General features: G+C 41.7%; 1 protein-coding gene across 2 annotated transcripts in view; it reads right to left on the bottom strand.

Moving 5' to 3' along the window:
• Positions 1 to 4491: 4491 nt before the first annotated feature.
• cldn19 (claudin 19) overlaps positions 4492 to 16124 on the bottom strand; it is a 13166-nt gene continuing 1533 nt past the window's right edge. The window contains exons 2-5 of one of the 2 annotated variants that reach the window (XM_031875936.1): positions 11286 to 11450; positions 10860 to 10944; positions 9638 to 9784; positions 4492 to 6005 (exon numbers count right to left, since the gene is read on the bottom strand). In XM_031875936.1, the coding sequence (XP_031731796.1) occupies positions 5969 to 6005; positions 9638 to 9784; positions 10860 to 10944; positions 11286 to 11450 (434 nt within the window). In that variant the 3' untranslated portion in view covers positions 4492 to 5968. The remainder of the gene's footprint in view (positions 6006 to 9637; positions 9785 to 10859; positions 10945 to 11285; positions 11451 to 16124) is intronic. The other variant, XM_031875935.1, reaches the window with a different exon arrangement.

The following is a 16124-nucleotide window of genomic DNA, read 5'->3' as shown; positions in this document are numbered from 1 at the left end:
CCATTTATTTATTTTTTTAATCGAGCCACTACCAAACCCATTTTTGTCTTTCCATTTCCAAAAATTGTTTGCTAATGTTGTCTCAGCAAAAATACAGCCAAATTAATTTCCTGTCCAGCAGCCATTAAGCTCACCTTTCTGTCGCACTCTTCTGATAAAGAACTTTCATATTTAAATATTTTCACTGCACAGACAATTCTAATTGTATCAGCACTGCGAATCAATGAAATCTAATTTATTCTCTTTCAAGATGCTCGTTATCAACAGCGTGTTGTGGGCATGTTAATTATCTGGCAACATTTTGATAACAATAAACCCTTTTATTTCATGTTTACTGTTCCTCGGCTCCTGAATCTGCTGTGTGTCTGTGTGTGTATGTGTGTGTGTGTCACTAACGGTGTGTTTCTTTCTGGTAGGAAGAAACTGACGCTTGATGTCCAGCTCAGAAACAAACCTGCCAAGTCAGGCTGAAATAAGTTGAAAGAGCTGCGGTCGAGTTAGGGAGTAACTAGATAGCAGGCGGTGGAATTCACTGAGAAAAAAAAAAGGTCTCACAGAGAGAGAGGATACGAGCCTGCAGCACAGGTTTAATGGTGTTCACTATGTTTTTTTATAAAATCAAGGTAGAGGTTCTTTTGAAATCGCAAAATCCATTTTTCCTGAAGTTCTAATAAGAGAGAGAAGAAGATAGAAAAAAATCACAGATAGAAAGTTTTCATGCCTTTAAGACGTAATGTGCTTGCTTCATTATTTCTGCATCTTTCTTTTTAACATGTGACTCTGGGGATGCCAGGGATAACGTTTGAGTTTGGACTCTCCTACTGGTTGATGGTGGGAAGTGTGTTCTGCTCTCTTACCTCAGCTGTATTGGCGATCAGGAGTGCGTCTCATATCTGTGATGCCACCTGGACGCAACCGAGACTCGGTCCGGGCCAGGAAGCCGGGACCAATGCTGTCGTGTCACAGCAGTCTACGTCAAACTACAAAACTTACATTTAAAGCTTTTTCAATAAAGTAGCTCCATGAAGTGCTGAAGTCTGCTCTCACTTAACTTCTAAATATGCAGCCCAGCCGCCAAGTATAAATGTCGTCATTGTACGCTTCTGCAAACCACGGATACGTTGTGATGTAGTATATCGAGCTATCGTCAATGACGTGTTTTAAGTGGTTAAGTTACATGGTATAATAACAAATTTAACTAGCAAGAAAGTTCACTAAGGGTGAAACAGCACAGGACTTACACCCAGGAGACCACTGTTCGTGTCACATGTAAAACCAAAAGTAAACATTGACCTAGGCTAGCCAAGGGCGGTGGATATTTATTGACGCGAGTTACGTTAGAATAGAAACCCTTTTTATTGTCATATAGATATACACAAAATTTGACTTCTGCATTTGACCCATCCCTGTATATAGGGAGCAGTGGGCTGCCAATGACGGGAGCCTGGGGTTCAGTGTATTGCTCAGGTACACTACGACACGTGACACGTCCCAGTCGAGGATCGAACCGTTGACCTTCCGGTTCCCAGACAACCCTCTTAATGGCGACCGTGGCTCACTGGGTTAATGATCGCGATGGTACTTAACGTGTTTTGCTTGTTACATAACTTTAAGTAAGAAAGTCAGCGAAGGCCATTTGTGTTTTATTAATGGTCGATATGTTGTTGCGTCGTTACGTTGTTGCGTCTTTACGCTGTTGCATCTTTATGTTGTTGCGTCGCTGCGTTGTTACGTTACCATATTACCATGATGTGTTTTATTCATGGTCGTTGCGTCTTTACCTAACTAATTGTTTCATCACATTTACCACGTTGCATTGTGCGTTTCTGCAAGTGTGATACGAGGCTAATATGAGCCATATTCATGAAACATATCCCATGGTTTGCAGACACGTAGAATGTCAACTTTTCGTCCTGGCGGCTGGGTTGCAATAAGAATGCCGAGTTTCATTATGAAAACATTTTACTTTGTTGTAATGATGTTTACAGTTTAGCAATAAAATAAATTCCAGAGTTTCCAGTCTGACATTCCTAAATTACCATGATGTCCAAGTCCCAATCGAAGGCATGTCTCACACATCATCCATCATTCAAAGTGCTGAGAGTGGGAAAACACATTCCTGTTTTTACTATAATGGTTTGGTTTCTGCTGCAAGCTTCGGTTCAACGGGTTCATTGTGCATGTAACATTGGCTCCGGTGTTCCCACATATTCATACAGTAATTACAGTGAATGTATATCTTATATCAGTAAACTGTTATCTCTGATAAGAAGAACAAAAATATTTCTCAAGGAGCTTGAGCAGGAAGAGACAGATGCTGATACTGTACATGTGTTTAATTAGAGTTGTATGAGTGTGCTAAAAATCACGGTTCATGTGACATGTTTTTGTATAGTTTACATATTGGTTTACATATTGTCCTTGTGGGAGATGTGGGTTTTTTTGCATGACAGTTTTAAACGGTGTGAACGGTCAGCGTTGCTGAACAGACTGTATAGTCATGGGTAGTCTAGGCGCATCCGTACATGTCAGGTGTATGTGAGATTTCACATCCGTACACCGTTCCCACCACTGGTGTCTTCAGTGTGCGTTTTTCTCAAACTACCTTATTTAAACTCAGTATACAAACTCATGGATAGTCTGCCTCGGTTGGTAAAAAGACAGCGGCTTTGAAACGGACTGTATATTTGTACTAAAATAATGTGGCATTGATTTAAAGTTCTTCAAATCATCCACATATTCAAGATCTTCCAATGTTATTTGAAGCTGATTTTCTTAAAGACGTGGTTCATATTTATTCAACCCTATCTTACTACAAATATCCACATGTCCATATTGAAAGTTATTGGTCGCAGTAATAATTCCATCTCTCCGTACCGGCCGTGAAGAAATCCCTTCCTAACGGGACTCCAATTTAAACACCTGTTCACACATATGGACTTAAAGTAGCAGACTCTTGTTGTTTCCTGCACAATGTTTTTCCATTGAACTTGGAAATCGGCTATCACATGTTGGGGAAATCAAAATTGACATGATTAGTTGTCCACAGGACATTTACATAAAGTTGAAACATAGATAAACTGCCATGTGCAAATAATGTAGAAAACAAGAATTTTAAAACACTGGAACAGGACATAAATGTGTTCTGGAGTTTTGCTGTATGGTCAAACATTGACACTGTTGTCGGATGACTGGGTCGACAAAGACTGTAACTTTGGAAGATTTGTTTGATTTGGCTTACCGCTACTCAGACTGCTAAAGCCTCATATTAGCTTCGGCTGAACTTTGGAATGCATTTTTGCCCAGAATGAAAGTTGTGTATTTTGTCTCCCATCTCTTACCTTGGAATATCTTTGGGCAAGTATTTCTTCATGGCTAGTGTAGACAGGTGGATGATTGCAACAAGCAACTCTTACAATGTACATTTAGCCATGTGTATATTGCATTAAAGGGTAACTTTAATACAATATTTCCCAACATATTTCCCAATGTTTTTACGTTTAAGTGACTAATAGGGACAAAGTACTGTGAAATTGGTCCAGTATTGAGGGACAACGCTGAAGACGGCAGCTAAACGTGCTGCATTATAATTGCTCAGGGCAACTCCTCACCGTCAATGTACCTCCACTAAAAGTGCTTGTGATCGATATGAAAAAGGCTAAGATTTATATTTTAAGTGTCTGGCAACATTATGAAAGAACCCTCCAATCATGTTTCTCAACCTTCCGCTTTCTGTTTGTAATTGTGACATGTGAATTGCTGGAAGACAATGGTAGAAACGTGAGTGAGAGTTGGAGACAGTAGTGGCGGTGTTGTTAGAGTTTGTAAGCGTAGCTTAGTGTTATCTAAAAAATAAAATGTAATGTTATGGCTGAAAAATGTAGAGGATATCCACAATGTGGATGCGCCTCGAGTTCACAGAACAATAACATACAGACCGGATCAAGCTAAAGGTAAAGAAAAAGGTTTTGATTATTTGTAGGGTTCTTTCCATAATGTAGTCGGACACTCACAACAAGCACTTTTAGTGGATGGGTAAAGAGTTGTACCGAGAGATTGCTGCCCGTTTAGCGGCTGCTGTCTGCAGATTTCTCCCTCAATACTGGACCAATTTAAATTTCGTTAGTGGTAAGACACAGAAATATGGGGAGAAGGTTGAAAAATACCCAAGTAACCCTTTATATGGGTCTGTAGAAGCTAATACTTAATTCCAAGCTCGTGATTTAATAAAAGTTTTGCGGCTGAAACTCAAAACAGAAGGAAAAATCAAGCCTTGTTATCAACTGTAGCAGTGGTGAGTCCACTTGAGAATGTGCCACAGTCCAGTGGAGCAGAAGTGGAATTCCACGTCTGCAATTATTGAACAACGGGGTGCAAAAGAAATATTTGAGCTGGAAAAACGGAGGGTCGAGCGGAGGAAGGTGTGTGTGGGGGGGGGGAGGGGGCAAAAGTCAGTCGAGGGTGAAAAGTACATGACTCATGACTCAAATCTCTTGGTTTTTTCATCTCTGTTTGCTTTATTCTAAAAGTAACAGACAGGGGTATACCGTAAATGAGATGATACACAACATTGAGGGGGGTAAATATTAGAGAAATGAATGGCGTGGTAAATAAATGCAGGCTTGAACGCTCAGCCAACGTGCGTTCCTTAGTACAGGAGACAACACACAGTACAGTACATCCTTTAGAGTCCATAAGGCAACGACTCTGTCATGGCATTCACACAAAATCATATTGGCACTTAATGAAACTAAATGAACGCACTGGGTATATCCTCAATCCAGGCTACAAGGAAACAGGCACACAGTTTTAATACAAACAGTGGCACACAAGGCACTATGCTTCAGATCTATCGTACGTATGTCTTTGTTGTTTCATAAGTGGTACTGCAGAGTAGCTTCACAGTCATTTCCAGAAGTCCGACAATAGATTTTTTTTTAAAGGCACACAGAACTGCTGGCAGGGGGAACTATGGACACCCACGTCCTTCAAGATGGGACGGGAGACTATGAAGAATCCATGAAGTCAGAAACAAACGTGTGCTCAAACATGTGTTATAAGGCACTGTAGTAAAACATTATATATGTAGTAAAAAAAAAAAAAAAGAGGAATAGGGTAGGTGGTATATACACCCGGGCATTTTAACATGTTATAGACAACATACCCTGAATGACTGTCTCTCCCAGAGTCAGCAAAACAGACAAACCAGGATATCTAAAAAAAATTCTAAAAACTCCCAAAAATTTATTTTTTCTTTCTTTTACAACAAAGACTCTAATTTATGTTGCTGCAATGTGCTTGCCGTTGATAAATTCTTTTTTGTCTGTGTGTCTGTTTTGAAGTCCTCGGGGAGAGGGTTTTGTCTGTAGACAGAATCTAAACCATGGTAAGGCCAGAAGACTCTCCCAAACTACAAGTACTGCTCCCTTTTCTCTGGTGGGGTACTTTTAACATTTGGTCTGCAATTCAAAAGGGAAAAAGAACACGTTTCAGTCAAGGCACAGTTACAGCGCACAAAAGTAAACTCAAAAGACACATATTACCAAAAACACCCAGAGGTCATAGGATATAAGAGAAATTATAATAAATCAGCGCAAAACAAAAACGGTTTCAACTCATTGTTAACGTTTGGCCAACAGTAAGACAAAGGAGGGCGTGGGAGGTGTAGTAGAGGGCTCACATGGAAACGGAGGAGGCCACCTCATTTCTTAAATAGAAGGTCTTAATCATCGTCCTTTAGGAGTCCATATTTACAGAAAAGGCTCAGAAGGTAGGGGACAAAAATGGGAGAAGATAATGCATCTTGGTTCCCACTAAGGTGCAGATGTAGTAATGAAGAAAGGGGAGTATTCTACTGCAAGAGGTCCAAATTTAGGGTCAAAGAGAAAAACGGGGGGGAGGGGAAAAAAGGGGGGAAGACAGACGTTGGACAGTCGGGACAGTCCTCGATAAAAGGGCGGGGGGCTGATCAGTCGGGGAAACTAGTTTCACTCAACAACTCTGCCCTGAATTAGAAGAGAGAAGAAGACAGTGAGAGGAGAACAGGAGGAACAGGAGGGGAAAGAAGAGACACATCAAGACTGCTCAGATTCTCACAGCAGCTATGAAGTGTTAGAAAGAAAGCAGAGGCGCTTGATGATTATACAGATGTTAGCAGAAGAAAAGGGGATGGGAAGTCAATGAGAAGGAGCACGGGAGGTGATGCTACATTAGGCTTATAATGATGGACTGGCTGATGCAGGGGACACTCTTGCTGAGAGTTAGATGAGAAGATTAATACCACTCTCTATATCTTTATGGTAAATATGAAGCTAGAGCCACCTGAGCAAACTAGCTAGCTTGGCTAGGTTAGCTTAGTTTAGCAAAAGCAGGGGAGAAAGCAACTAGCTTGGCTGTGTCCAAAAGTAACAAAATCTACCGGCCAGCGCTATAATATATAATAAATAATATAATGTCTCATTTGTTATGGTTTTGTTGTTGTTGTTGTCTTCAGACAGAGCCAGGCTAGCTGTTCCTGCTGTTTCCATTCTGAATGATATGCTAAGCTAACTGTCCCCCTGCTTTTAGCTTAATATCTAACAGACAGATAAGAGAGTGGCATCGATCTTCTCATCTAACTTCCGGCAAAAAAAACAACAAATAAGCATACTTCCTGAAATTTCAAATCATTACTTTAAATGTATATTTTCATTTCTTTGGACATAGCATTACAGGTAGTTTTCTTTTAATCAGACTTGTTGAGCAATCCCTATTCAAAGCGCAGCTGCTAATGACAAACAAGTAACGCCTGGCATCCCCTATTATTTAAAGGGGACAAGGAATTTTCTATAGGCCCACCACCCCCCACCCCAATCTGTCAGAGCACTCCACAGAGCACTCCACAAACAAGTGTCTACTAAGAAGAGAGGCCGTATGACTGGGAAACAGGGGGACTGGGAGCGTTTCTAAGAAAAGTTAATGGCTTTATTTTCTGGAACAGTGATGGACCGGCTCTTTTAGAAACTCAAGAGCCAATTTAGGCCAACTGTTGAGTTTTACAGCCTCTACTGTGGAGGCACATTTTTAAAAACGTTGCAGACATCTATTGTAATGCATCCTCGTGGAGTAGTCAGTGGTTTGCAATAACATGTGTAGATCTACTGCAGTGAAGTTAAACATGACATTTATACTATTCATAAGTCTGTTTTAAACATGCTAGCTTATAGTCTATTGTAAAGTAATGAAACTGTGGTGTCTTATCGCTTATGATCCCCAGTGAGATTAATACCTATGTGGGAAGTACATGAATTAACTTATATCTTAGACATTGGTTTGGTTATACAAGAGAATATGAGATGAAGGTGTGTGTGATTCTGGAATGATGGTGTTAGTAGATGGAGCATGGTGATGAGAGCCTCCACTTTCTCTTAGTGTAGAGTCAAACGGTGGAATTACCATTAACAGCATTCATTTCAGTCAAACTAAGAAGACAACTTTTTTACTAACAATTCACCTCCACTAATGTGTGCAGTTCAGGTTGTGTCTTCATGCACAGCCCTCATCAAGTGGTTGTTGTGTAAAACGGGACTACGTAAGAACTAGCTTCTTTTAAAGTGAGGAAGCTCGTCAGCAGTTGGCTGCCCGAGCCCTTACTTACATGGGACGCTGAACACAGCTGCTTCTTTTTTGTCACTGTGGTTAGTTTATTCACATGTAGGTTTCTCTTTATCAGGCCGTAGCTACTGAGATCATTTCCTCTTGAGTAGTTCTGGAGTTCTGGAGTAGTTTAACAACCGGGGGGAGTTTACAGTCAATAATTAAAAACTTTAACCTGTTCTCACTCCCAACTCTTCAAATACCAATGTTCGGGCAGTGCCCCCGGACCTCTGATATTGACGCATCGAGGCACCCTTTAGTGAGACACTCGGCACTAGGCTTTCAACTTCGACGAAACTGACGTAGTATTGAGAGCAAGAAAGTCCGCGTTGGGCGAGTCGGAGGGGAGGTTTAATGGGTCAAACAAAACAGGACTTTCCCCCAAGGGACCGCTGTTTGCGTGCCGTGTGAAACCAAGTCAACTTGACTTATTTTATCAGGGTTTTGCCACGTAACTTAGGAACCAACGCCTGTTACGTGACAACCACAGTTTGTTTAGTAACAAACATAACCAGTGGGCAACCTTCGGTTCAGGAAAGTGATGCCAATGAGGAAGTGCCTTAAGCATTCTCTCTACTGACCATCAGGATACCACTCCCCTGGTTGCAAAAAGATTGTATAGAAGTCTATGAGAAAATGACTCTACTTCTCACTTGATTTATTACCTGAGTAAACATTGTAGAGATGAGTTTATGGTCTCAATCTCTAGTTTCAAGTCTTCATCAATACAGCATGATGTTTATTTAGTAAATGATGGTCTATTTAGAGTCACACAGACCATAAAGCAGGGTATGCTTTAGGGCGTGGTTAGCTTGTGATTAACAGGTCGCTACCAGAGCCGTATACTACGTCTCCGCGCCACTCCTCCACAGTCCAATCGTGGTCAAGTTCGCTCACTGGTTGCAAAAAAACAAAATAGCGAAGGCCAAAATATAAGATGGCGATGGCCCAAATCAAGATCTTTTCCTAAGCCTAACCAAGTAGTTATGTTGTGTAAGTAAACCTACGTTGGAAGTTTATTTTGAAAAGAGACCGTATGCATGTAACAAGCGGAAAACTACGTTTTCTGTGAACATTGGAGTTTATTTTGAAAACCTCCAAAACGTATGATAGAGGGGAACCTATAGAGCGTCCTAGTTTGAAGCGTAGGGCTACTGCTGAGCGTCAGTATTTGACGAGTTGGGACTGATAACATATTGACTTGGTGGATATTTTACAGGGTGATTCCAGACTTTTTTTTAACTCAGTGAGGAGGGGCTTAGACCTCTGTATGTCTAAAATTCTGACTACGGGCCTGGTCCCCATAGTTGGTGGAGAGTTGCACCACAGTACAACAGCAGCTATGCTGATAGTTTGAGCAGGAGAAGCTTTAGTACAGTGAATTTGTGGGCTGTACCTTTACACAACATAACTGCACCAGTGGAGTGTGAATACACAAAGCAACATGGAGACAAAGCACAGATGCAGCTCCAGCCAGGAAGCATAGGACATGCTAATAAAGTTCACTTTTGCAGTATTTCTAGCTCCATGTCCATTGTCTCTGGGTATCTGCTGTGACACACTTTACATTATGCCTTTAGATGTTTTGATTAGTTTCCCTTTCATTTTTATTTTAAAGTGGGTGACTCATAGTGTTGTGATTTTGGGGGTCAGATTAAAGCTGCTGCACTAATTTCAAGTAGATTTAACAAATGACATTGAGGCATTTGAGAGGTTTCCATTCACAATTGCAAGCTTTGTATCATCATATAAGTAAGCTGGATGATTGCTCGCAAATGATTTATTAAAGTTTGTAGTTTTTTTAGCCACCAAAATACATCCTACCGGTGCTTGTGTGAGTACCTGTGTCTGCAGAGTGTAAGTACTACATGGTTGCATGTGTGTTTGATAGTCTTTTTGTTTTGTTTTATAATTTGAGGAAAAAGGGAGGGGGGGCGGTGCCAAGCGTGTCCGATGCTCTCTGTTTGGGTGGCTGCTGGAAGGGGGTGGGGTTTACACGTACTCCCTGGTTGTGGAAGGCTGTGATTGGCGGTAATACTGCTGCCCTCGCATCTCCTCTTTAGAGCAGGAGCAGCACAGCAAGGAGCCGCCCAGGACCGTCAGACTGGCCGCCGCCCAGCCCACGAACAGGGCCGAGCCGAACTCATACCTGTGTAAGTTAGAGAGAGAGAGAGGACAGGTGTACAGGATGGCTGCGAGTGTACAAGGTTTTACTGTTTTTACTTCTTTCCGAGATGTTACAATGATTAGCTCTGACTCATTGGAAAGTCAAAAGCAATCCAAGAAATATCAAAGAACATCAAGCACGGTATGTAAAAGAAATAATAATCAAAATAATCTTGTATATTAATTATTAGTTTTACTTATGAATGCACTTTTCTGATTCTTAAAATGCACATGATAACTATAGTGAGAGTATAATACTGCCCCAACCGCCAATCACTATTAGCTTGTCAATTCTAGGACAAGGGATGGATTTTAATGGGATTTATTTTAATGTAAAAACAACTGTTGCATATACAGCTTCAGACAAAATATGAGGCTACTTCAATGCTGTTACTGGATGTAAACACTCAACAGATCCGCATTACTTTGGAGGCAGACGTCTTCCCTTTCTGTCAGCGTCTCTAACCTCTGCACAGCCCCTTCTCAGCAGCGATTCAAACCGACATCACTCACTTTGTCCCGTTAGATGGGAAATTACTCTAATGAAGTGGTACGTGTTAATATTTAGAATGACAGTTTTTAATAAAGGGGTTTCTTTTTGTTCCTGGGCTCAATCGTTCCTGGGATTATTTCATATGAGATGAATTCAATGTTGTGTTTACATGATGGTATCCAGTATTCCATAGACTTAAATGGAGGTTAACGCAGTAGATTGTGTCGCGTTAATCCTGTGACAAAAACCACCAAATAGATAGTTTGATGGTTTATTTAAAGATTATGTCAATAAACTGGCGACATTTGCCCACTGCCTCAAAATACACATACACAGTCGACTGTATGCGCAAAAATGCCATTTTATACAATTCGGTATACATAATAATGACGGTAAGAATTTGATATGGCACATTCATGCGTCCATCAATTTTGAAATGAATCATTTACAAGGTTGCAATGCTTTCCGAGAGCATTTTAGGGGCCACGACACAAAGGAAAGGACAACTAGAAGTATTTAATCTTGCATTTATGAAGTTGAGTTTGTCAGCAGTTCCTTCACATACCTGGCGTTGGGCGGTGTGTTTGGGTTGAAGAACAGATAGGACACCTGAGTGGCATACCAGGACACGGACACCAGTGTACATAGACCTGTGGAGGGAGAACAGATAAATAAGCCTGGCAAGCATTCACTGAAGCTACAACAACTCACAAACGAACTGTGGGGAAACCTCATTTGGTTAATTCCCCCCCTCCCCTGGGCTTGTGGTTTATGTCTGTGGTCAGCGACTAATGCCTCTAAAATGTTCCTGTTTACAGCAGGGACTCGTAATTACAGAGAAGACCCCCACCCCCCAGTGAGAGATTCAGGCTAGAAAAACACCACACCACTTTTGCTAAATGCGCTGGTTGTGGGAGATGCTGCTGTATTTCTATATCATTATTGGTTGTAAATCAAACAGAGCGTTAACAGAACACAGCAGAAGTCCCACCCGCGAGCAGGAAGAGAGCTCCTCCGATCACAGCGATGCGGGTCTTGGTGACCGGGTTGTTGTCCCCCACCTTGGTGCACTTCATGCCCACCACGCTGACGATGATGCCGATGAAGCCCAGCAGCACGGACACCACCATGAGGGCTCGACAAGTCTGGATGTGGACTGGATAAAGGAGGCAGAGGGGGGCACAGAGTGGCGATACAATTAGAAGATATGGAAGAAAGGGAGGGGAGAGGGGGAGAAAGTGGTGAGGGAAAATATATTTTTAGTCCATCGCTTGAAATAAAGTGCACATTTCTGGACATTAAAAGTGACGATTATGAGGGAATGAAGCTGCACACGCAACGTGGGGTTGATGGGAGACCACATGCTTCTCTGGCAGGAAGCTCATCCACCACTGCCCTGTTCAGCAGGGTCATTCCTGCCTTGTTCGTTTCCAGAGGTCACTTTCTCGGCCAAGCTCTGGGACCTTTTTTTTTTTTTTAAATGATCCTGTATATCTTCCCCGGATAATTCCACTGTGGTTTTGCCTTCTCAAACATCCAATGCCCCGCCCACAGGGGCCTCAGCACCCACATAACTCAGTGGGAGGAACATATTTACACATTATTTACACACACACACACACACATACATATGTGCAAATGCACGATATCTGCACACTCACACACAATATCTGTAGGTGGAATAGACACAGATGAAACACACAACTCTCTCTCTCTCTTTCACTCACACACACACACACACACACACACACACACACACACAGAGGAGCTGTAGGAGGGCCTGCTTTACATGTTTCACACAGTGGGATTAGTGTGGCTTTGTCACAAAGCAAGATTGTTTTCACGGGGCTGTCGCCAGGGCGATCAGACTTTGCTGAGGCAACGCAAAGCGCTTAATGATACTGTCAAAATACCGGTGGAGTGTTGTCTCATTTGCAACAAGCGAGGGGATTGTTGATTCCCCCCGCGGCGGAAGTAAACACGCAAAGTCTCGTATATCCCGATTCTGATAGCCAACAAAGCTGACAAATAATTAAAAGGAAACACAACAGAGCCTTTCGTGCAGGTTTAACAGCCAAGGTCTTTGGCATTACCTCCGAATAACAATGACTTGAAGTGTAAGCCAGTGTTTGTACATCGCAGGAGAAAGGCAAGTTTCACATTACACTAAAGCCACAAACACAACGTCACTGAATAGACTTAAACAGATAAAGAAAACAATACAATAGTTTGAAGGAGAGAAAATATGTCCACTCATTTTTTTCCAGAGCTTTCAACTCCAGTTCATGTTCTTCAAAGCTTTGTTGAAAAAAGAGTGAAGCTTTAAGGTTGTTTTTTTGTTTTTGTTTTTTCATCAAACTATTGTTTCCAAAGTTAAGAAAGAACTTTCCCTTTCAATTAGATTGAGTAGATTAAAATCAATATAAATATTGCATTTATCCTGAGCTTTCAATCACATTTCACTGTGTTCAAAACTATGGAAAATAGCCATTAAGAAGCTTGAGCAACAATTTTTTATTTTGTCAAAACTACTGTTTCCAAGGTCAAGAATGAACGTTTGTGCTCCACTGGAATAGAATTGTTTGACAAAGAAACAATCAAACACAAATGAAGCCTCACATTTAGCTAGTAAGTGACCCTTGAGTTAAGATTTTATATTTCAGACAACTATTTCAAAGGTCAAGAATTATTGTCACACTCAAATACAATAGTTTGAATTAAAAGGAAAACTTAACTCAAGGTCCATTTACTGACTTTTTTCAGAGCTTTCAACAGCATCTCAGTCTTCAAAGATCTAGACAAACATTGTTTGCAACAGTAGAATGAGAATAGAACAGAGAAGAATACAATAGACTAGTCTGAAAATACTTCAGCTTTTCATCATCAAAGCTTTTGGGGGGAAAAAGCTAGCAATCGGACCTGTTTGTGAAATGACTATTTCCAAAGTAAAGAATAGAAACTCATGCTGAATCAGAATATAACAGAATGTGGCTTTATGTGTGAGGAAAACAGTCACTTCAAAAAGAGCTCTAGGGCAACAGCCTGAGCAGGAACCTGAAGTCCTCGTTTGTCATTGTGACAGAAATACACACACCATCATTCATGGTGCAGCATTGAAGTAGCATTTCAGAAGCTGATCTGAAGGGACTTATGATTGTGGGGGGGGGCAGTGGAACAATCTTTGAAGTCTGATTTATGGCTCTAGAGCTCCTTTTCATGGACTCTCTGGATAGTCTTCAACAGAGAGAGGTTTGATTTTCTGTTCTTTCATCCACTCTTGAGCATTCCTCTTTTTATTTCTGAGGGCGTTCGGGGGGGGGGGGGGGGGGGGGTTCAGGCCGGTGCTCTGACCAGTTTCAGTTGGTGACGAACCAAAGAGACGTTCGGGGGCCTTTGGGGTAAAGGAAAGGCTAAAAGCAGGGAGGGAGGGACGCTGGCTCACCCACTAGGCCATCTCTCTCTCTCTCCAGCGGCCAAGGTTAGCAGTGCCAGCCACAAGCTTTCAATGAGTATGTGTGCTTGCTGGTGTGTGTATGTGTAGGCACTGTAAGGTCCCATTGTGAGGTCACTTGTCACTCTGTTGTACGTAATATCAGTTTGCCCACTCACTACACAACTATGAAACTTTCACTCATATCTGACAACCGCAGTCCTATTTTACCTCAAGCGCATACTTTGATTAGATGTTTATTCCTGATTGTATTACCGCACTTTATTCTCTGTTCACAGACAGAACAATGTGTCACGGTAAGTATACATACATACATACATACATACATGGATGAATCCTGTATGTGTATGCTGGCAAGTCGTACTGCTGTTGCTATCGGGTCAACAAAATGCACCACATAGTTTAATTTTGTAATCTGTGAACATGTTTTATATTTGGTCATTTAAAAAGGCCTTTCTGGGGACAGGCATTGGAAATTAGCATTAGCTATAAATGCTGTGATACGTTGAATTGGATAATTCTTGTGCAATTTTCTCTGTTGTATTTGTCCGCATCAAATGAAGATGAAATTAATTAAATAAGAGTGGAATAGACGGCTGTTCATCGTCCACTCTGTGGCCACAGACGCATCACTCTCGCTCTTCTGGACTTGAAGACATCAACTTCACTCAATATATTTGCCATTTGTTGACCTGTTCCCATCACAAGTACCTTCCCCTGAAAAAATGAGTGCGTCCTACTAACAAGTATAATGTGTGTATCACAGCCTGGTGTATCCTCTTTCTCTGTGCCATAGAGCTCCATTGTTGTCCAAAAAACGATTACTTTTTTTGCAAAAACTATCAAAAACACATCAATGAGCCACACTGTTGCACTGGGTGACATTTTGCTTCATCACAATGAACCCTCACACTGTAGTTTGTTTCTGAATCAGTCCCACAAACGATGAAATGCTCGCTAGAGCACCAAATGTGTATTAATCAAAGAAAGATTTGCTAAAAACTACAGTGCCCAGCTGTTTTAGGGAAAGTGCTGGGCGTTTTTTAAATATTGGTGAATTTCTTTTATTTATTTATATTATTTTGATTCAAGTCTTCTGTTGGAACAAATGCGCTTGGACCCACAGACAGCGTAGGAAAGTCAGAAAGTATTGGGAGGCGGACAAACACATTGTTGTTTTTGGTCTTTTTGTAGGATTTGTTGACCATAAAAAACATGCATACCCGCCTTATCCATGAATAAATGACAATTCACGGGAAGTTGAGCTGACTTGGCTCTTGGGCAATATTTTGTTCACCCTAACACTAAAGCGAATTTTATTATGTTATTGTGTGTTTCCGGTTCTGAAGAGCTGTCCTTTCAGCACCACCACCATCCTCCGCACTTCTGAAAATTAAAAAAAACATCCTTCTATCAACCCGAAACATCATCTCCTTTTTTGAGCAAAACAAAACTCTGCAAACCCGCAGAGCAGATCCAACACTTTCTTCCGCCGCGGCTGCTTGGCCGCATCAGTGGAGCGCAGCCACAGTCTGGTGAACAATTACACCCTCCATCACATGCTGCCCCCGCTGAGAAAAGTAGCCAGGGAGGAGAGTTCCTTCAGAACTCAAACCAGCGCTAGTGTGGGATCAAACCAAACATCCCCTCGGCACACATGATCTGCTTCATTTCATAATCTGTCTGAGGAAGCATCTGGATGACCCTGTGATCGATGGAGACTCGCTCGGTCACGACTTGTCTGTGCTGCGTTCACCCAGAGGTACACACAGTATGTTTCACCCCCTTTTAGAAGCATTTCTTCAGTGTTTTGTCTTCAGTCTGAATCTGCACTCACTGAGTGTGTTAGTGGACAGACGGAACAATGTGCGCGTGTGGGGAAGACGGAGTGCATTGTGGGAATATCTCTGGTGTTTTGGCTCAACAACTGGCCTTTTCTTCTCCAAAACAACCCCTATTCATCGGTGGAGGACAATACGTCGTTCTTATCACCGCGATGAGCCAAAGGAGATGGGGGATCGGGTCGTCACACAACACGACGCCACAGAGTGGTTTGTTTTTTTGTCCGACGGCTCACAAAAATGTTTGCAAAGCGCCTAATTTTGTGGCAAGCGTGCCACAGCGGGGAAGCATAAGCACAGAGAAAAAAAACAACAATTGTTTTATAAAAATGACTTGTGACCCAAGCTCCCCCCCCTCACCCCCACACTGTAGTTTTTCATTAGAATCTCTAATAGGATGATTTAAGCAGACAGTAGATGGATGGGTTCCTGTAATCTGCGTGCCATTAATTATGAGTCTCTAAAGCCTACTCACAGATTGGAGATGACAGGAAGCTCATATTCTGAGCTAATTTATGTCTGAACCCCACATTCCTGA

Source organism: Anarrhichthys ocellatus, unplaced genomic scaffold (genome assembly GCF_004355925.1).
Source record: "Anarrhichthys ocellatus isolate YVR2014 unplaced genomic scaffold, GSC_Weel_1.0 scaffold100, whole genome shotgun sequence".
NCBI lineage: Eukaryota > Metazoa > Chordata > Actinopteri > Perciformes > Anarhichadidae > Anarrhichthys > Anarrhichthys ocellatus.
This window is presented reverse-complemented; position numbering and strand designations above follow the sequence as displayed.